Source organism: Emys orbicularis, chromosome 4, assembly GCF_028017835.1.
Source record: "Emys orbicularis isolate rEmyOrb1 chromosome 4, rEmyOrb1.hap1, whole genome shotgun sequence".
Taxonomy (NCBI): domain Eukaryota; kingdom Metazoa; phylum Chordata; order Testudines; family Emydidae; genus Emys; species Emys orbicularis.
Genome location: NC_088686.1, coordinates 82,848,074 through 82,871,099, shown reverse-complemented (window position 1 = coordinate 82,871,099; position 23,026 = coordinate 82,848,074). Strand labels below are relative to the sequence as shown.

The following is a 23,026-nucleotide window of genomic DNA, read 5'->3' as shown; positions in this document are numbered from 1 at the left end:
CCAATTTTTCTCTGGAACAGCAGAGATTACTTGGTACCTGCCTTCAGGTGTGAACCAACACATGCATATGGGAATGTACAAAGTTAAGTAATACAGTTAAACAGAAGAATTCTGAATTGTGGTGCTAATGGACAATACTGCTAGTGTGAAAAAATGTGGATTAACAATACTCTGAGTGGGTTGTGAGTCAGAGGGCCTTTGAGGTTCAAATATCATTGGATTTGGGGGTGGGGAGAGGTAGATAAATAGTGTTGTTCACTTGATAAGGAAATCATTCTTATCAATACTCTGTTACCTCCCTTTTCTGTAGCAGTAATGCTAAGTTTAGACTTTAGAAAGAGACCATGACCTTCCTTTTTATGGTTTTGCTTTCAGGAGATGGTTTGCCACAAGAATCTCACTCCTAAACAAACGGAAAAAACAAAGCAGTGGTCTGCAGTTTCAGATCTTATAGCTCCCCAGTCCAAACACTGGTCTCAGTGTCACAATACACAAACATTCATTCTACTTACAACCTACAACCGGAAGTTGGTTGTTACAGGTACAATGTGGTGTAACGCATTACAAACTTCCTGCTTATAATTAAGTTTATAGTTAGCAACTGGACCACATTAAATAAAAATCAGCATTTTTTCATGGCCAGGGGAATGGGAATTGCCTCAGCTCTAAAATGGGGATAACACACACCCACCCCTTTACAGTGACGGGATAAGGATTAGCTAATCAATGACTGCAGAGTAGTATATAAATGCCAATTATTTACAACAAATATTTTAAGTAATGTATTCGTGAATTTGATGCACTTAAGTGTTTGCAAATGTGACATAAAGACTGGTTAGAGCCAGGCTTAGTGTGGAAAGATGCTATACACACTTCCCACACACAGTTCAATATATGCACCCTAGTACCAATTTGCCCTGCTTGTTATTCAAGATTGGGAGCTTTCCTGCAGAGGCGCCAACTTTCTGAGTTCTCCGGGGGTGCTGAACCCCCAGCTGACCCCTTCCCCCAAGCCTCCACCCTGCCTCTGCCTGCCCCCTCTCCTGCCTCCCCCTCAATGCCTCCTGCACGCCACTGAATAGCTGCTCGCCGGTGGGTGGGAGGCGCTGGAAGGGAGGGGGAGGAGCTGGGGGCCTACCGGCAGGTAGGAGGTGATGGGGTAGTGGTGGAGGAGCTGGGGCCCACTAGTGGGTGGGAGGTGCTGTGGGGGGGTGGGGAGGAGCTGATCGGCAGGACTGCCAGTGGGTGCTCAGCACCCACTATTGTTTTTCCATGGGTCCTCCAGCCCCGGAGCACCCACAGAGTCGCCGCCTATGCTTTCCTGAACAATGACTGAGAATCATGGTAAGTTGTGCCACGATGAGTGGTTCTTGTGACATGGCCAAGAATCTACTAGTAAGTACATTGAGAATATTATATTCACTAGTGATCTAAATTCAAAGCCAAAGCACCATCTAGCCTCTAAAAATTGCTCAACAAACCTTTGCGTGTCTGAGCAGCTTAACTGAAGTGTAATGGTGCCTCTGTACACGATTGCTTTATTGTGATTGTATCTTATATATGCCTATCAATGAATATTTAGATTGGGAAAGAGGCAGGAAGCTTAAAGGAAAAAGACAGAAAGTGAACTAGCCTAGTCAGGCTATAAATAGCCATTGCTACTAGAGATGGCTCAGTAAGATACTCAATGGCAAAAGTTAATTGGAGAAACCTGAAACAGAGAAAAAGGTAAGATTTACTTCATCCTCAGCCTGATATTTAAGAGAGTAGCCTGTTTGGGGCTTAAAAAAAAAAAATCTTAGTCACATTTTGGTTAGGTCACAGACATCCTTGGCAACGGTTCTCCTAACACCACAGGCAGGCAGGCCCCTCACCTATAGCAGTAATTGAAACGTTAGGATTTTCAGTGAAGTTACAGAGTTAAAAACATTTTTAAAACTCTTCAGTGTTTTAAATGTCACTAGTAAAAAGTAGAAGCATAGTGTGCATTACACATTCAGATTCCTTGAGGCGTTTTAGATGAGCTTCTAAAGAGGTTTTACGACTATTGCTACTATAGCTTCAGACTGGATAATATGGATGGATGCACTGACCAAGGCAGGCATGTCCCTTGAAGTACAGTCCCATATTAAGGATGTGCAAGAACATTTTAATCCTATGTTCCAGATGTTTTGTGGATGGGCTCTTGGACAACGTGAGCAATGATGCTGCACTGGAACAGCTATAGGCTTGGCAGCCTTGGTTTGCTGAATCCCCTTTGTTGTTTTGCCCTATAAATAAAAACTATATGGTATGACCCCTAGCTCCGATTTGCAAGTCATTTGACTAGTTTTTCCTTTCAGCTGTTGAATGCATTATTTGCAGATATCTTTTTTCCTACTGTGCAGCTCTACAGATTGTTGGAAATTATTAGTCAAGTTATTTGCTGCTTTTTCTGGCAGTTTTTCAACCAGCTGTAGTGGCTGTTTCAGAGACAGCCTCTCTTTTCCTGTAGTATCACAGCACGTATAATCAGCCAAAGAGCTTCAGCTTATGGCCCCCCAAACTGAAATGGGAGGGAAAGTGGAGGCCGTGTTTTTCCAGTGAGGGGCATTTGACTGTAGAACTCAAGCCACTCATTTCTGTTGGTCCATCAGATGCATCACATATCAAATGTCAGAAAACTCCTCAAGTGCTACATAAGTTTTGGCATAATGAGATTATAGGGGACAGAAAACTGGAGTCACGTTTTATTTTTTCAGTATTATATTGGTGCTTACAGATTGTTTTTGGTTAGCAAATTTTAGAAGTAAAAATAAAAGCCAATACCTCTAATGTGGAAACACTAACAGTCACCTAAAGAAGCCATTTTCTTTGCTACTGTAGGTCAAATAACCCATCCCTTAAAGGTGTTTTCTAATGCTTTACTTACAAAAAAGCCAACACTTTCTGAGAAGCAATGTAACGTACTGCGATCCAACCCACATGATGTATTTGTAGCCTACATGATGTAATCTAAAGTTCATTTTTAAAAAGCTTCTAGCCCTGGATGCAGAGAGAGTTTTTCAAATGTGGACTAAACGTAACCAATGTAGTAACATCTTCCCAAGTCTGCAGAAAGCTTGAAACAATGCACTGAGGTCTGAACTCCTCTGCCCCTTACTAACTGGATTAGAGTATTAATTCTAAAGCCCAATGATGGCACTTCCATGTCAAAATTAACTCAGAGGCATGGGAAAGGGTAAAACAGAGATGGGGAAGGACAAGAAACAAAAGACAGAAGTAGAGATGGCTTAAAAGGGGAACAGATTTTCCCACTGAGTGATGACTGTGACAATCACATACTGAACAAATAACTAAACAGTTACTATATAAAAGTCAGTTTTCCCCTTGATCTCTGTGGGAGCCTCCTGTTGATATCAGTAAGTGTGCTGTGGAAAGTATGCACCCTGAATTAATACCCTGACTGATGGGCCACAATTAAGCATGGAATTCAGCCCTGTCCTCCAAATGTTTGACACTTGCACTGCAAATCCCCTATTTTCACTATCACTAGTCCCCACTCAAACCACACTGCAGAGACAAACTTCAATAGCAATGAACCAGAGAGGGAATTACTAATAACACTCAAAATATCATGGGGATGATCTGCAGTTTCCCAGATCTAAAAGATGTGGCACCTCTGTTTGGTATTCACTGAAATAGTCAGTGCTGAAATGAAAGGAGACAGAAGTAGGAAGTTCCTTTTCTGTGAAATAAAAGCCTTTTGTTATTAGTACCCTCTTACAGGTCAAATAGGTGTCACTTTAGACTGAGCAACTGCACTGTAGTTACAAGGAAGAGAAACCAGTTCCCATGCACTGAGGTTTAGAATGGAAGTTTCTCCACCTGTGTTTTCTTTTGAACACCTTATTTCCCTATGTTCCACATTAAGCAATATGATGGCAAGCACCTATTAAGAAACAGAATTTGGGGTGCAGTCATTAAGTGGCAAACTATAAAAGCATCTCAAGAGCAGAAGGATTGGAAAATAACACAGTTTTAGGTATGCAAGGATCCTAAAGTAAAGTGAATATGAGGAACCTCTCACCAAGTGAGAATTTTCTGTAATATTTTTATGATTCCTATGCACGCCTCAGTTTCAGTATGTATTTTGCATCGCTATCTGGGGGCACAAAAGGTTTAAACACTTGAGATGTTGGGTCACCTAGGTGTGGGGTGGAATGAATGGGTTATTAAAGGACTGGCTGAAACCAACCTATATCAATGGAGAATGGAAACACAATGGAAGCCTGAAGGACTAAGCAACTGACACTTATGGGAATCTCTGGCAGGCAGAGCATGTAAACTCAACATGGGCCAACAAGCTCTGGATAAGAGTTGGCTTTTGGGACGGGTTCAGCAGCTCTCACCTGGGAATGACCATGAGACGGAGCCACCCAGAGCCAGAAGCAGATTCCATAGCAGCTTGGCCAGATGGAAAGCTGACTTGCCCAGAATGGCCTATGTTTTAACCTTTATTTCTCGATGCTAACCTAAGGACTTCCTCATGCTGTGTTCCAGCTGACTAATAAATCCGACTCTGTTTTGAAAGGCTGCCAGATGGCACTTCAAATACTTGCTGAGGTGCACTGGTCCCTGAAGAGAGTAAAATTCTGACCAGAAGTCTATCTCTGTTGGATTCACTGAGCAGAGCTCACAGTGTGAAACAGCAGCGCTGGAGCCCAGATGTCTTATAGGTGCTGAGTCTATGTGGCCTACCCTCAAGGAAGAGTGGGACCTCTTGAGGGTCTGACACAGAGCGGTTCCTCCAAGGGTCCTGTTTAAAAGCTGGGACATAGCAGAGCTCTTGTGTATCCGTGACAGAACTCTGACAGAAAATTTTAATTAAAAAAAATCTGCCTTTTTATTCAGTGAAGTTGTTTTTCCTTGAAGTGGTTGGGAGACTAAGGCATTTCTAAAGCTCCATATTCACTTAAGTATCTAGGTGATCTGCTTGTAAGATCAACACATACTACATCCCCTTTGAGTGTTTTGATTCCTTGTGCAAACTTATTTATAAAATCCTAAGATTAGTTTGAGCAGAGGATATGTGCTGGTGCTACTGCACACAAGAAGTCAGGCAGAAATAAATCCTGGAGTCCTGACTCCCAGTGGCCTGGCCTAACTTCATATAAAAATACTTAAAAGCCTGGTATCGAAGACTTGTAAGTTATCCAGGTATGGATTGGATAACAAACTCCGTTCTAGTGAGAAGTGTATACTATATATAAATTGCACACGAGAACTACGTTAAGAAAATTAAGATTGCAAAAGTCATGCACCCAAAAGCAAAAGTAGTAAGGTGTAGATTATTGACAGTGAAGGTAATTAACCATTGGGACAATTTACCAAAGGTCATGGTGGATTTTCCATCCATCACTGGCAATTTTAAAATCAAGACTGGATATTTTTCTAAAAGCTATGCTCTAGAAATTATTTTGGGGGAAATTCTATGGCCTGTATTATGCAGGAAGTCAGACTAGATGATCACAACGGTCCCTTCTGGCCTTGGGATCTATGAAAAAAAAGCAAGTGTTAGAATTAAGGTTACCTATGCAACTGTGCATTACAAAACAGTCTTTAATTACATGGTCATATACTCCCCGCTCCCGCACATCTATAAGTCCCTGCCTTATTCACTGCACAGGACTGACTGTGCTCATTTAATGAGCAGCTATTCAATATTTCATTTTATACTTGTTTACTGCTCACCATTCAAGTTCTGTTATGAATACAGAATTAAATTCTTCATGGCTTTTCTATGGCTATCATCACTATATACAAGTGCTTCACAAACATTAATGCATCTATCTTCATAACAAGTCAAAAGTATCCACTAATTTGGGTGTCAAGTTTGAAAAGTGACTAGGACCTGATTTTTTCAGAGTACTTGGCACTTTACACATTCAAATACAGCTCCCAATGACTTCAGTTGCAGCTCTGAGCATTCAACATTCTTGCAAATCAGATCCCAGAGTCTCAAGTCAGGCATCCAGAAAATGAGGAACACAGTCAGTGGCCACCTGTGAAAAGTTTGGTTTAAGTAATTTGCCCAGTGTCACATAGGAACTCTGGCAGAGATAGGGATAGAATCCAAATCTCTAGGGCAGCATTAAACTGCCTAAGCCATGAGACCATCTTTTCTCTCCCTGTAATTCCCCACCCCATTCACTACACATCTTCCAACTTCTACAAGGAGTGAGGCCAGACAACAGCCTCATATCGCAACACAACTGATTAATTCCATGAGCATTGTCCATCCCATGCACAGAATGGGGCAGGGAACCTGCGGGAAAGACAGTATGTGATCATGTAATTAAAGACTGTATCATAATTAAGGGTGGTGAAGCACTGGAATGGGTTACCTAGGGAGGTGGTGGAATCTCCTTCCTTAGAAGTTTTTAAGGTCAGGCTTCACAAAGCCCTGGCTGAGATGCTTTAGTTGGGGATTGGTCCTGCTTTGAGCAGGGGGTTGGACTAGATGACCTCCTGAGGTTCCTTCCAACCCTGATATTCTATGATTCTATAATGGGCACACACAAGGGTGACAAATTAAGGTGGCACAGGCAATCTTAATTCTGGCATTTACTAACTTCTGAGTGCTTGATTTTGCAGCCTTAACATTTTAATGTAGTTTTTATGAATGTTATTTCCTAGGTTTTTTAAAAAGCAAACTAAAACCCCTCACAAATTCTATCAGGTGGAAGCCCACTGATTTTTACATGGGTCATCTAAAGGTACTAACCCTGCTGATCCACAGCACAGATCTCAGCTACTCACTTTGCTCAGTGGCAGAGAGCAGTAGTAGTTTGTCATCCTCTATGTAGGATGGGCACATTTTACTAATGGGTTCCTGTGACCAAAAGCACCCATGTTCACACACTACATACTACTGTAATAATCTTGGTACAAAATACACCTTGTAAGGTATCGTTTGAAAACTAATAACTTGCTGCTCAATATGAAATGTGAAATGCTTGTGAAATGTATGTAGCAACATTATATGTAAAGTTATGAATTCCTCCTGTGTGATGGTGTTAGCACATGTTCAAACTCATGCAGCCCTGACTAGGCAAAAGTTGTTAAGCAGGTCTATCCTAAACAAAGATATGTAAATTCAGGTAAATACACATTCAAGTACTAAACAGGGTCCTTGATCCAGCTAGAGGGTGAAATGGCAGGAGACAAGCATATACAGGGGAGAACAAAGAGCATGCAACCACCCTCACCATTAGCCTCCATGTCGCCTTCTTTACTGTTTGAATAAACTTTGCTTTGATGGGTAATCCTCAGAAGAATCCAATTCAAAAGGGTGGCTGGACTACAAAACTGAGGGGCAAAAACACCCCAAGGCATCTTTCCCTATCTCTCTCTTTTACCTAAGATAACAAAGGAACCAGCCCCTGGACTTTGGGGGAGATCCTGACCTCAGAATTTGGTCAGCAATGTTGTTGGGAACATACCAGTAAGGATTTTACCTTCAACCAAGTCTAACTTGTTAAGTTTTAGCTACCAGAAAGCATTTTATCTTTATTTCTCTTGGAATCATTTCTGACTTTAATACCTCATATCTGTACTCACTTAAAATCTCTTTAAAAATACAACAAGTTTATTTAGCTACAATCTAAACTAATTCAATGTTGTGTTTCAACTCAGCTGTTTGGTAACTCCAGTTAAAGTAGCAAACTGTTGACCATTGACCCGTCACAAGGGCAATGAACCTCTAATATCTGAACTGTTCAGGAGAGGGCTGTACAGTGCAGAACACAGGTTTTGGGGGAAAATTTTGGACTGGAAGTGTGTTGGGGTCACCCGACAAGTAGTAACCAAGGCTTCTGGAAGCAAGAGTATGTCTGGTGTGTTGCTGACAGGCTGCTGGGGTCAGAGTTGCTGGGTCAGGGCTGTATCTACCTATACAGAGACACGCAGGGTGTGACCTGCATGCTGGTAGGCTGTTTCTAAGCAGCCCAGAAAAGCATTGTGAGGTACCCAAGGTTGCAGGGCAGGCAGGGACAACTTCTCATTGGTCTGGACTGCACCCCGGAATGTGACAGTTCCACAGTTACTTGCTAACAGAGGAATACTGAGACTCAGGAATTCTGGGTTCTATTTCAGGTTCTGAGGCAAGTGTATTCTAATAGAAAGAGACGCTTCTGCCCTACTCCCTGCTCCCTCAGCCCCAGCCTGCTTTTGTTCCAGTTCTTTCCACCCCCTAGCTCGTCATCTAAGTCCCCCAATGGCTTTGTCCCAGCCTGTTTTCTCACCACTCCCCCCCTTATCCCTCTGCATTCCAGGCAGGCATCCTCCTCACTGCCTGGGTACCACTATGGAGTGGGAGGGGTCGGGCACTGAAAGCAAAGTAATCTTCCTGCTCAATTCCTGTACCTGGTGTCACAGTGACCCCTGGCTATAGGAAGGAACTGAAAATCCTACTCAGCCTCACAGCATGCCTAATGCAGATGAAATCAGAGAATTTACTTGCCAAAGAAGTTTCTATTGAGCTTGTACAAACAGATTTTCAGAGGCTCATAACTTGGTCAAAGATGGGCAAATGTTCACAGGGATGGCAAAAGGCGCATCCCTGACTCCAGGGTGACCTCTGTGCCAAATTTCAAGTCCTTGCTCAAAGGCAAGGAGGCTCTAGAGCTTCTCAACAAATTTTGAAGCTCATGGCCTGAACATCTTATCCTCCCTGCCCCCCCGAAACCTAGTTCTGAGAAACAGCTGAATTGTTTTTACTGAAAGTTTCAGAAAACTTCATTCTGAGGCAGACACCAAATATGGAAAATTTCAGCCTGAACAGGTAAAGTCTGGCAAAGATATAAGCAATTAAAAATAGGGTATTATAATGGGGCAACATTAACTATAGGCATTGCTAACTAGGCCACCCATAATATAGCATCTTTAAAGACATGCTCAGTCATAACACATTGAAAATATAGCAACAATAAGACATATATAATTTGTCCTCACAAGTTGCACTAAGTTATGTTGCCACAGAGCTGCTACACTCAGGTCACCATTCTTCCTAAATGCAATTCCTACGAGCACTCCTTTACCTTATTGATTTGACAATGCAGCCTTTGCAAAACCGGTGTCCGCATGGCGTCTGCACTGCTTCCCGTAGAGCCATCAAACAGATTGGACATTCATATTTACTTTCCAGGGGGGGATCAAACTCCACGTCATATCCTTGAGTCTCCTCCGTGAAGGAGTTTGGAAGGTTTCCAGTCCCACTGCTGACAGAGACACCTATGCTGTCTTCTTTAGCTCCAGCACTGCACGCACTGGCCATGGCTGCACAGCAGCCAGTCTCCAGATCTCTGGCTCTATAGCTGTTGTCACTCTGTATCAAGCTCATAGTAACTAGCTGAGTACCGAGGAGACGATCTGGAAGAACAAAGATATGTTAAATCAAGAATTCTAAAAGCTGGCTTTCCAGGACCATTCTCCCTCCCACACTCAGCCCTCATCTTGGACATAAAAAGGGGGTCACTGGGTCCCGAAATGTAAAACCTTCAGCCAAGTTGTTTCAGCTCATGGACTACCTTTTTATTGCCCTAACTTCCCTTCTATCTCACCTCACAATCTTACAGCCTGTAGGGAGAAGCAGCCTTAATTTTTTTTAAACCGCTCTTGCAGTCTGCTCCATCTCTGATTTGCCATGTTATTTCAATCTCAAAAGAAAACATCTTTTCTCCCTATTAGAAGGGTCTCTCTAATATTATTTACCCCCATAAAGCCTTCTGAGATAGTTTGTATGAAAAATGCTGTACAAAACCGTTTTATTATATGAAGCAATCTCAGTTTCACATTCTGTGCCACTGTAAGTCATCTTTGACATTTTTAGGAAAGTAGGATTCATGGTTTAGGTTTCAAATTATTTGATATGAGTATTCTGGATGTACATCAGTGAATAAAATAGTACAAGAAACAAAGTAGATGTTCAGCTGCAAATGCGAGTCAAACAATATTGCAACGCTGATAAGATTTTTATATCAGCAACAAGATGTTCAATTTAGTCAGAATCTACAAAACATGAGAAGGGTCAAATTTCTGCAGTACGATCTGGAAAGGCTAGACACAAGCTAATAGTACTCTAAAATGCTTTCCTGCTCTTCTGTACCTCCTCCAATATAGCTGGAAAGACAGCATCAAAACAGGAAATGAATCCTATTTACCTGCAGAAGGGAGAATATTGTTAGCAAAGTTAGTCTTTCAAATGCTGCTCTCAAACATGAATTCATTTAGCAATAAAGCTGATAAAGGCTAGTTCCTAGCGTTCAAAGCTTTAGGGATACTGCCAACTCTTCTCTGATATTCATCACTTAAGTATACCGCTACCTCGATATAACGCGACCCGATATAACATGAATTCGGATATAACGCGGTAAAGCAGCGCTACGGGGGGAGGGGGGGGCGCTGCGCACTCCGGTGGATCAAAGCAAGTTCAATATAACACGGTTTTAACTCTAACGCGGTAAGATTTTTTGGCTCCCGAGGACAGCGTTATATCGAGGTAGAGGTGTATATTTCTTTAAAGCCCTCCTGTCCTTTTTAACAATACTTTTACAAGCCTGAAAAAGTCTCTTTGCACCAATTTTGTCATTTATTATCTCACAAAGATTGGTTTTCTTCCCGTATGTGTAATGACGATGGTTGGGTCCCCCCTAGTTTTTGTTTTTATATTATCACTTCTTCAAATGACATGAAGTCCACAGAAGCATGGCACAAGGGAGCATAGCTAGGGTATTACATAAAAAAAGAAGAGAATGTTAAGGTTGAAAAGTCAAGCACTCAAAAGTTAAGGAATGCCAACATTAATGTTGCCTGTGTGAACTTAATTCAGCTTCAGTTACCTACTTTTTTATTTATTTATTTTACTGGACCCCTGCCTCAGTCAGCACAAAAGATGGATGTGCTCTGGAGGTTAATCAGAGTTGTGTACAGAGTGAGGCTGTTGCCTGTAGACCCCTGCCTCACTTATTACAGAAGCTAGAAGGTTAATGATGAATGAAGCATGGGATTGCATGAAGAGACAGGATGGTTTTATGGTTAAGGAAGTTGAATGCCATCCTGGATAACTGGATGATATCCCTGCCTCTTAAACCAAAATGTTAACAGGTGGCCAGTGATTGTGTGTTCCTCATTTTCTGAGTGGCCAAACCTGGGGGGGTCAGATTTGCAGAAGAGGAGCGTGCTCCCAGATGCAACTGAAGCAGATTGGAGCTGTGCTTTGAACACAAAACACTACAGAAATGCTACCAAAAATAGGGTCTACTAATGGAAAGTGTTAGGCAAGCTAAAATATAGGCATTGGTGGCGTTATCAACACCACCTACAATAATGGGATAAGAAGTATAATTTTGGCCAAATAACAAAACAAAAGTTTCTAATAGTCAAATCTATTAGATTCCAGAATAGTCATTAAGTTCCCACGTTTGGGTCACTTAGAACTAGACTGGAAATGGCCTTATGGGATATACTTTATCAGTCAACCACTGGTGTAGGGAATGGTATAGAAAAACGTAATAGGGCTTTCCGTTCCCAGGTGCTAATTTCTAGGAGTTCTAGCTATACTATTTATAATTGTCAGCAGGAGGACTTAAAAGGAATATCCACTTTTTTTGGTGTAGTCTGAGTGGTGGAATTTTAATAACTTCATATCAATTAGTTCTGAGATATGTCATTTAGGATAGACTACTTGGAATATTATGTACAGTAAGTGGTTTACAGGTTTAATTCAAGGTGCTAGTTTAATTTATAAACTACTCTATGATTTCGGGTTCAGGCTACTAGAAAACCGCAACCCTACATGCACACACTTCAACCTGGCAACTGAGATCTCCTGGGATGCTCAAGTTAAAAGCCACTGGATTTGTAGAACTAGGATTGGGGGTTCTCAGTAGGCTCTCATTTCTGGAATTCTCCATCACTGACAGTTTGGGTTTGCTGAACTCAAAGGCAAAGTCTAATCTAGCCATTCAGTCAGTTGCCTCAAAAGCTAGGCAAGGCCAAGTTGGCAGGATGGGGTGTAGTTCTCAAGTTTGAGACCATCTCTTGTGTGCTTTTATATTCTGTACAGGCATGCTGAGGTGCTGATAGGCAGATTCTGAATAAGTAGTAATGCTTCTAAAAGGGACTAGTACCAAACCACTTAAGATACAGATAAGATCAACAGTGTGATGGATCTGGAGTTTTCTGTAATAATTTATTAACATTTGAAATTGACCTGGTTATTGTGATATTTACTGAATGCATATACTGAGTTAATACTGCTGTGGAATTGTCAGGAAATGCACTAAGGGAGGGGAAGGGTGGATCCATACATAGGCTTCTCAGTACACACTTGAGGCACAATGCAAGAGCCATTCACCTTGATCCTCCAGTGAGACCCCCTGGGTGGACTGGTCAGACAGATTTTTCCAGGTACAAATCAGTACCTGTGAAGGGGGAAGGGAGAAAAATAAGACAAGAGGGCTTAAAGAATCACACTCACGGGGACACAGGTTTTTGAGACTGACCTTACAGCTACATTATAGCTTAAGTCGACATAAGCTATGTCACTCAGTGGTGTGAATTAGGCCCCCCCCCCCCCGAGTGACATAATTTATGCTGATTTAAGCGCCGGTATGGACAGTGCTATGTCTGCGGGAGAGCCACCATCACTGGGACTCTCTCCTGTCACTAGAGAGTTTACTAAACTCTCTAGTGAGGCCATATAGCAGGGGTGGGCAAACTTTTTGGCCTGAGAGCCACGTCGGGATTCCAAAACTGTATGGAGGGCCGGGTAGGGAAGGCTGTGCCTCCCCAAACAGCCCGGTCCCTGCCCCCTATCCGCCCCTCCCACTTCCCACCCCGACTGCCCCCCTCAGAACTCCCAACCCATCCAACGCCCCTGCTCCCCGCCCCCTTACCATGCCCCTCAGAGCAGCAGGACTGGCAGCCGCGCTGCCAGGCAGGAGCTTGCAACCCCGCCACCCAGAGCGCTGGTGGCGCAGCGAGCTGAGGCTGTGGGGGAGGGAGGACAGTGGGGGAGGGCTGGGGGCTAGCCTCCCTGGCTGGGAGCTCAATGGCCGGGCAGGACGGTCCGCGTAGATTGCCCACCTTTGCCATATAGCCTGAGAAACCAGTCTGCTGTGTGGGGCCTTCAGGAATTAGACTCCTGGCATCCCCTCAGAAGGGTGTTTAGACTCTAGGTAAGCTAGATACGCATGTAGACCTTTTGTTATTTTAAGATCCTTTTCTCTGAAATACTTTGTTCCTATGGTTAAACAAACAATACTTCTGTTTTAAGAAGGCTGTTTTGGGTTATTAATTCACTGGTCACAGCTCCTGAAGGGAAAAACCACAACTGCCCAAACCCAATCAAACCTTCAGGGTAAGAACTAGGGCCATGGCTACACTCTAAACTTCAAGTTTCAGAGTAGCAGCCGTGTTACTCTGTATCCGCAAAAAGAACAGGAGTACTTGTGGCACCTTAGAGACTAACAAATCTTCAAAGCGCTGCCGTGGGAGCGCTCCCGCAGCAGTGCTTTGAAGTGCGAGTATGGTCGCGCGCCAGCGCTGGGAGAGCGCTCTCCCAGCGCTGCAGGTACTCCACCTCCACGAGGGGATTAGCTGGGGCACTGTTTACACTGGCGCTTTACAGCGCTGTAACTTGCTGCGTTCAGGGGGGTGTTTTTTCACACCCCTGAGCGAGAAAGTTGCAGCGCTGTAAAACGCCCGTGTAGCCAAGCCCTAGTACTGTAGACTGGTGCCTAATTTGAGAGAGAATGACAGGATTCCACCCCAGGAAAAGGGAAGGCATAAGACCTAAGGGGGTGCACTCAGAAGAGATGAGGAAACAGACAGGGATGCAGCTAATCCTGTAACCATGACACACAGGTATTCAAGAAGTCAAGCTGAAAGGAAGAAAAGTAATAGAGTAGGCCTTGTGCTTTCATCACAAGTATGAGCATTCCATCTAGTTTATAGAGCAGCATCTGTTAAAGACAGATCTCTTCCTTGTGATCATCATTTTATCCTTCTGGAAAATCCTACTAAAGTAGTACTCCAGGAGAGTAGGATTTTACCCAGTATAATCCTAACAATTTATCATTTACAGCACTTTACAGTTTCTACAGGAGTTTGAAGCATTACACTTACTCCTCTCCAATTTGAATTGCTTTCCTGTAACCAGAGTAGCTATGAACCATTCAGTCTATGGGGAAAAACATCAGAGTGATCTTAATGGATGAGTCAATGAAACCGATCAGCATCCTATTATTGCATAGAAAAATCCCTAATTTAAATTATAAACTAATACTCCTTTCTTATATGGAGCTTTCCATCTGCACACCTTGAAGAGGTTTATAAAAGGTGGCCATCTGTTTTACCTCTGTTTTATGGGGAAACTTCAGGCACAGAGAGACAATACTTTAAACAAATTAATCAAGTCAGTTTTAAGTGAGTTGCGGTGGGGTTCCTTCCAACACCCAGTGACTTAGGGCATGTCTTCACTAGCAATGTTAAAGCTACGAGGGGAGTAGCTCCCAACGCTGGTGCACTGTCTACACTGCCACTTTACAGTGCTGAAACTTGCAGCACTCAGGCGGGTGTTTTTTCACATCCCTGAGTGAGAAAGTTGCAGCTCTGTAAAGTGCCAGTGCAGACAAGGCCTTAGTTTTATTTTGTCGTAAAGGAAAGTCCCTCCCCACAAGGGAGAGGATGTTTCTAAATCTTGAAGTTTACAGTGTAGCTGTAGACGAACAACTGAAAATCTAACAATTACTTAACCCTAATTTTAAACAATTCCTTCATGTACTTTTAAAAAAAAAATGGAGATCCTTTATTCTTTGTGTGTGCATCTGTTTCCTCGTCCTCCAATACTCCACCTGTACTCCTACTCCTGCACAACAGCAGTACTGGAGCAGCATACCAGAGGGAGACAGACATAAACCTAATCTCTTTTACTGTAGGATCAGACACTTCTCCCTTGGCTGAGCTGGGGCAGACAATGAAATGAACTAACAGCGACTTGATTATGGAAGCAGTGCATGTGCACTAGCATGATTCTTTCCTGGGGAATTTCCCTGCAAGGGGAATTTTAAATTGCTTGTAGTTCAGGTGAAGAGGATAGATTTGAAAATGCAGGTTATTCACCAAGTCAAATTTAACCCTTTCTTCGCCACTTCACTGGGAATTTATTCTCCAGTCTAGAAGTCTCAGGAATCCTTTCCAGATATTCAGCTCAAGTTTTTATCCCATTCCCTCCTGAAAAATACTTCTCTGGTCACATTTTAGCACTCATATATACAGATTAGTCTGGGAAAATGATGTTTTGTCAGCCATGATATTCCTTTAGCCCAGCACCACACAGCTATAGTCATCAGAATAGCTTTGAAAGGGGGTGGTACCACCTCCCCAGCAACAAGGGCATAGAATTGAAGAACTGTTCTCTTCAAGTTTACCTACTCAATAAACATGTCCATAGACCAGAGCCACCAGAATTTGTCTGCAATTCAGAAGCCTGGACAAGTTATGTGGAATGCTTTATACGCACATTGTGGCCTAAATGTCGGCCATTTATTCTTGGTAACTAAAGGCAATACCAAACTAAGCAGTTCAGGCTATATTTTGTTCAATTAACTGAACATCTGAAACTAAATTGGAGTGCATACATATGTCTATAAATCCACACAGTAACTATTTAAAAAAAAAAAAAAATGAAACAAGCTCAGAATTAATTTCCGTAATGCTTCTCTTTTTAAGGAACCGTGTAGAATTTTTAGCCTGTGTGTAAAATACAGTAACTCCTCGCTTAACATTGTAGTTATGTTCCTGAAAAATTCTACTTTAAGCGAAACGATGTTAAGCGAATCCAATTTCCCCATAAGAATTAATGTCAATGGGGGGAGAGGGGGTTAGGTTCCAGGGAAATTTTTTTTGACAGACAAAAGTGGCTGCAAACATTCCCTGTGGAAACTGAATGTGATGATGAACCCACGGTATCCCACTGGAGCGCACCACTCCCTCGACTTTCCAAAGTGCGGGGGGGGGGGGGGGAAGGGAGAAAGAGAAGGTGTGCATGTGTGTGAGACAGACACAAACACCATGTGTGTGACAGAGAGAGAGAGAGGCGCATTGCCCCTTTAAGTACGCTGACCCCACTCTAAGTACACTGCCTTTTAAAGTAGATTGGCAAGTTGAGACAGCAGCTGCTGCCAGCAAGCTCCCTCCGTCCTGAGCTCTGTCCCCCCCATGATCTGTGGAGATGGGGTACAGGAGCGGGGGGAAAGGGGGACACCCTGACATAAGCACTCCTCTTCCCCTCCCATCCCCTGCACAGAAAGCAGGAGGCTCCCGGGAGCAGCTCCAAGGCAGAGGGTAGGAGCAGCGCATGGCAGTGCGGGGAGGGACAGCTGAACTGCCCGGGGATAGCCTGCTGGGCAGCTGCTGCACAGGGAACTTAGGGGGGCTGCCGGTCCACCCTGGTTCCAAGTCCCCACTAGCTAGCTCCAACAGGCTGCTCTTTCTGCAAGCAGTGGACAAAGCCGGCGGCTGCCAAACAACGTTATAAGGGAGCATTGCGCAACTTTAAACAAACACATTCTAATTGATCAGCGACAAAGATACAACGTTAACCGGGACGACGTTAAGTGAGGAGTTACTGTAAGATGCACTCAGTTTTGTCCTACAGACGACTATTTGACAGGAGCCTGAAGACTTCACCTCTTAGGGGCAGTAGCTGAAGAGATGCTTTCTGAGTTGGGTAGTCAGGCACGGCTTTTCCTGATAGCTGCTGATGGCTGGTGCTGGTTGTCACAATTTACATCAAATTTACTCAGACTGCTACCAACAGAGAAAGCTGCTCTGATAAAAATGGAGAATGTAATGCTGAACACTTCTCTGTCAGTCACATCCCTAGGTCCAGAGAGCAGGCCCAGGCTACATTTTAGGACTCCAAAGGCCCCTCAGTATTGCCTCTTGTGCTTTAAGATCAAACTGTAACTGAACTTTTAACCAGCAGGTAACTTGATGCTGTGAAGCTACTTGCACTCCTGCACTATGAAGCAATGAGACTACACGGGTTATCTCAGTCAGACCAGAAGAGCTGGCTCTTACATGAACAACACGTCTCATGATTTACCCTCCTCCCGCCAAAAGGCTCAAAATACCAATAGCCGTTTCTTTAGACTATCTATGCAAGATAAGAATCTACATTCGAACTTAAAAACTTTTGTAACACGGTAAAGATGTTTTAAGTAAAACAAAGAAAACTCCAAGTTTAGGTAAAATAATTTAAATGCCCAATCTACAAGTCACACAATGAGTCCTAAATCTCTTTTGCACTCAAGACACCTGTTGAAGTCAGCAAGCATTTCGGATGTACAAGGAAGGCAGAATCACACAGTAAATGGTTACACTCAGAGTGACTAGTGAGGGACTAGTGAGAGAGAAAAAAAAATTTAAGGAGGTAACAAATCCTATTGCTCTCTCTCCGCACGTTGTATACAATTTATATTCCCTTATATTCTACATATTTGGTATGTACCTTGCTAGGCTTTCTAGAATCAATATAAGAGATGTATTAGTCACTATAACAATCTGTGCCTGTGACTGCTATGGGTACCCGCATGGCCCCGTAGTATGCTAACATTTTTATGGCTGACTTAGAAGCTTCCTCAGCTCTCATTCCCCAACACTCCTACTCTACTTGCGCTACATTGAAGACGACATCATTATCTGTACCCATGGAAAGGAGGCGATGGTCACATAAACACCACCCTAAACCTACTGACTGCTATACTTACCTACATGTCTCCAGTTTCATCCAGACCACATCACATGATCCATTGTCTACAGCCAGGCTCTAAGATACCACTGCATTTGCTCCAATCCCTCAGACAGAGACAAACACCTACAGGATCTATCAAGCGTTCTTAAAACTACAATACCCACATGGTGAAGTGAAGAAACAGATTGACAGAGCCAGAAGGGTACCCAGAAGTCACCTACTACAAGACAGGCCCAACATAGAAAGTAACAGAACGCCACTAGCCGTCACCTACAGCCCCCAACTAAAACCTCTCTGGTGCATCGTCAAGGATCTACAACCTATCCTGAAGGACAATCCCTCACTCTCACAGACCTTGGGAGACAGTCCTCGCTTACAGACAGCGCCCCAACCTGGAGCAAATACTCACCAGCAACTACACACCACACAACAAAAACACTAACCCAGGATACATTTGTTAGTCTTTAAGGTGCCACAAAGACTCCTCGTTGTTATAACAATCTGAAGTCATGTATACTAGACACTAGGAATTTTCTATACATTTTTACTATTATTTCTCTGCCTCATGTATAGGGCTGACAAAAAGAAAAATACATATTGACTAGTCAGGATATAAGGAAAAATCAATAAAATGAAAACAGGCCAGAATAGTTATGGAACAATATTCTTCCAATACATAATACCATGTAAAAGGTATTAATTAAATTATTCGGCAATTACTCTTTCACCTTACCATGTGAATTTGCTCTTTTTTAATCTGCAGAGGCAGAGCATTTGGGGGGGGGGGGGAGCGGCAGTTCTGGGCAGTGCAGAGAGAAGCCTGAGAGAAGCCGCGAGGACAGAGAACACCGGCGCCTGCAGCCCCGGAGTTCTCTGTCCCCAGCAGGCGCGGGGCCCTGGCTTCTCTCCCCTGCTGGGCACTAGGCGGGCCCTGCGCCTGCTGGGGACAGAGAACACCGGCGCCCACAGCCCTGGAGTTCTCTCTCCCCGGCAGCCGCGGGGCTGCGGCTTCTCTCCAGCTTCAAAGCCGGAGAGAAGCCGCAGCCCCGCGTCTGCCAGAGACAGAGAACACCGGCGCCCGCAGCCTGCAGCCCCGGAGTTCTCTGTCCCTGGCAGGCGGGGGCCGCGGCTTCTCTCCCCTGCTGGGCACTAGGCGGGCACACATAAATGCCCCAGCGCGCCATGGCGCCCGCGCACACCGCGTTGGGGACCACTGCCATATTCCTTATATGAAGTTACTAAACCAAAATCTAACCCTGTTGTTCCAACCCTCCAGTCTATACAATGTTGCCAGCAGAGGCAATTACTTCAGTGCAAGGAAGGAGATGGTTTTGATGCAGATGCAGGTTTGGAAGTCAAGAGATTGCCATTCTAATTCCAATCTGTGCCGCAAATTTGCCATATGACTTTGGGCACCTTACTTAGAGCTCAATCCCATAAACACTATTACAAGGCATATTAGTCAATAGGACTACTCACTACTTTAATGTGCACTATATCCAGAGAAGGGTGCAGGATCAGGTCCGTAGTCTCTGAGACTCACTCACTTTCATCCCATTTGAGCAGTGGTCCCCAACGCGGAATGGACCGAATGTTTATGATATTTATTTTGTAAAAACTCCTTAATTTTGCCGAATAATTTAATTAATACCTTTTACATGTAAAATTACATAATATATTAATCCATAAGGTAAAAAAGGTAATATTAAATATGATGTTTTTGGTATTATTTAATGTACAGATACAAAATAAGCCTTGAAAAATTGTTGGCGCCCGCCACACTCTTCTGAAAACATGAATGTGCTACTGGCCACAAAAAGGTTGGGGACCACTGCATTTGGGGATAACAATACAAAGAGTGTTGCAAGTTTACACTAATATTTGTAATGCACATTGAGATCCTTACATTGGAAGGTGCTAGAGAAGCAAAATGTAATACATTCAAACAGAGCACATGAAATGCAAAAAACAGAATTTCTGTTTTCTTGCTAATGCCCTTAGTAATAGTTGATTTTCATTCCAAATTTTTCCTTGAGGCATAGAAGTTCTTTACTAGTGACAGTTAAAACTCCCTAATCACTTGGCCAATAACAACTGTGATTAAATATTATTTAACTGTCAACCTAAGACTATGAAAATGTTCTTGTTCAAAGCAAAAAACAAAACAAAAACAAAAAACCCCAACAGCAATAACTGAAGTCTGTAAGACTTCATTTCAGTTCCAGTCATTGGTGCTGGATATAATTGCTCTTTCTTTAGGCCTCTGGGAATTTCTGAAGCTTTCTAGCTAGTTTCTCTTTGCTTGGAGAGAATGTTGACAATCTTTTATGATTAAGTAATTGCATACTTAGTGTTACTTAGGAGATTAGATGGGGGCTACTCAGTTATGCATGTAGTCTCTCCCCCGAGGGTGCATGTCCTGGTTAATCAAAACTTTTTTTTTTTGGTGGGGCTTTTCTTACTTTAATAAGATTTCTTGAACAGGAGGCAAATTATGATAAACAAAAAATGCATTCACAGTCCAAGGTAGAACACTAAGAAAAGGATCTCATTTCCATTGAGTATGTTTTAAATGGCCCCAGGTGTGACTGCCCTTGAACATCAGATGGCAAATAGTGAATAAGTGTAATTAAAAAAAGCTTATTAAATAATTTAAAGAGCCAGTACATCTGTTGACACTATTTTTTAATTCAGCTGAAATACTTCTCAGCTATATTCAGTTTCTCAAAATAATACTTTAGAGAGATTGTATCGATATAAGTAAATACAGAGCAAGTGTCATTTATGACACACAAAGGATGGTTCACGGATTAGGATGCCAGCCTGGGATGCAGAAAACCAGGTTTAATTTCCTGATCTGCTACAGATTTGCGTTTCTCACTATGCCACAGTTCCCCATACTCAGAGGTGCCGTGAAGATTTATATTAAAGATTAGGACAGGGATCAGCAACGTTTGGCACACGGCCCGCCAGGTAAGCCCCCTGGCGGGCCGGGCTGGTTTGTTTACCTGCCGTGTCCGCAGGTTTGGCAGATTGCGGCTCCCACTGGCCGCAGTTTGCCGCTGCAGGCCAATAGGGGCTGCGGGAAGCTGCGGTGAGCACATCCCTCATCCCGCGCCGCTTCCCGCAGCCCCCATTGGCCTGCAGCAGTGAACCGCTGCCAGTGAGAGCCGCGATCAGCCGAACATGCAGACGCGGCAAGTAAACAAACCAGCCCGGCCTGCCAAGGGGCTTACCCTGGCGGGCTGTGTGCCAAACGTTGCCGATTGCTGGATTAGGAGGTGCTCAGATATGGCGGTAAAGGGGATGATACAAGTACCTAAGATTGTCTGTCTGCTTTAAGCATAGCCTCTCTTCTGATCCTGAAAACACTTTGTGCATGATTAGATTTGTTTATACTAGTCCTATTGACTTCAATGGGAGCAGCCATGTACTTAAAGTTAAAAATACGCATACTTTCAAAAGCAGGGCCAAACAGGACTCCTGGGTTCTATTTTTGGCTCTGCCATTGATCTGCAGAGTGACCCATGTCAAGTATCAGTGCCTTATTTTAAGGCATCTTCTAACCTCATAAAATGGTCATGAAGATTAGTTAGTGTTTGTAGAAATGCTGTGAGACCTTTGGATAAGATGGTGCTACACAACCATACTATTGTTAAACAACTGAAATATCCCTCCTCTTTTTACTCTGATATTTACTTTTATTTCCACTTTGACAGGTGAAAGCAAGAGATCATTTGTGTTGCACTATGTGTTTGTACAGCCACTAACACAATTGAGCTCTGAAATTAACTTGGGCTTCCGGGCACTATTGTGATATAAAAAGTTATTTTTCTGGAGGTTCTGGATTAATTAAGTTCACTGAACTGAAAACATGTACACTTCATCTCCAAAGATTTTCCATGGAATGGATTTTTAGTAGCAAAACTATTTGCAGTATGATTTAAAAAACAAAACAAAAAAACAGCACAGCATATTAATTTACAACATTAAAACCTGAGACCTACATGGTATTTCCCTTCTCATTCACTAGTACCTGGTGAAACTCCAGAAAAAGTTTAATTGTGAGGAAAAACTGGAGAGGAACATGGAATGAGCAGCAGACCGGTGTGTACGTAGTGTGGGCAAGAGACTCATTTGCTGGCCATCACCAAAATAGTTCTACTGTTTTATCAAGAGTACTTAATACGTGAATAAGTTCTCTGCATGGTATTGAGACTAATTTTGTGGTCCTTTCATGCTACAACAAAAGTGAAATAACATGAATATAAAGTCATGGACTAGACAACTATGGCTCTTGATATTAAATTTATTCACAGGATCTGTAGAGAAACTCAGTTTGCTAGCACTCTTCTCATCGCCTGTAGCTTACAGAAGTGTATGGAAACAAGATGCTATAGCTTCAACGCAATTATAAGCAGAAAAATGACTTAAAGGGGTTCCATGTTTAGAACTTGCAAATCAAAAGGTGACTTTCTAATGACAAGCGCTGATTCCCAAACTATATTCTTTTTATCTTTTCCATCACTGAAGATGGTATTCAGAACTTAACCATTCTGTTGATATGAGACAGAATAGAATCCACATTGCTCATGAATAGCTGTTGGCTGTGCAGTGCTAAACATTTGTCAGAGGCATTCTTTGCCTCTGACAAGGTGGTTCCATTAATCATTTGTAATATTATGACCACACTAATTCTCTAGGATTACAGACTATCACTTAATAGGAGGAAGGTTTCCCATCATCTTAAACAATAGATGCAATCCAAACTGGTCTGACAATCTCATCAGTTTTACAACTCTCTTGCCTCAAATCTAAAGAGGCATAAGGTTACCTTGTTTGAGGCAGAATTTATTAAATGAAACCAGTGTTATTGCACTCATAACTTATTGCACAGATGGAGAGGGATACCAGGTAAGGCAAGTTATACTAGGCAGGGTTTCTTTTCCTCTCCCCACACCACCAAGAATAATCTTCACATCTAACACACTGAGAGCTGTAAACTCACATATACACAGCTAAGTCAGTCTCTCTTTTTCAATACCATTATTTGTGTTGCATCCTATGAATGTCAGAAAAATACCACAAACTATGGCCTCATTAATGGGGTTAACAGATGAAAAGTTAGAAAAAGCTCAAAAGAGAATCTACCACCAGTTTCTAGGCTCAAAGAACTGAGCAAAAATACAGGATGATCATTTTTTAAAGCCAGCATTGGCATTAGCA

General features: G+C 42.9%; 1 protein-coding gene across 1 annotated transcript in view; it reads right to left on the bottom strand.

Annotated features, from left to right (window-relative positions):
* TRAF6 (TNF receptor associated factor 6) overlaps window positions 1-23,026 on the bottom strand; it is a 31,211-nt gene that overhangs the window by 6,406 nt on the left and 1,779 nt on the right. Inside the window, exons 2-3 of the mRNA XM_065403909.1 lie at window positions 12,398-12,464; window positions 9,081-9,411 (exon numbers count right to left, since the gene is read on the bottom strand). Coding sequence (XP_065259981.1) covers window positions 9,081-9,382 — 302 coding nt within the window. The 5' untranslated portion in view covers window positions 9,383-9,411; window positions 12,398-12,464. The remainder of the gene's footprint in view (window positions 1-9,080; window positions 9,412-12,397; window positions 12,465-23,026) is intronic.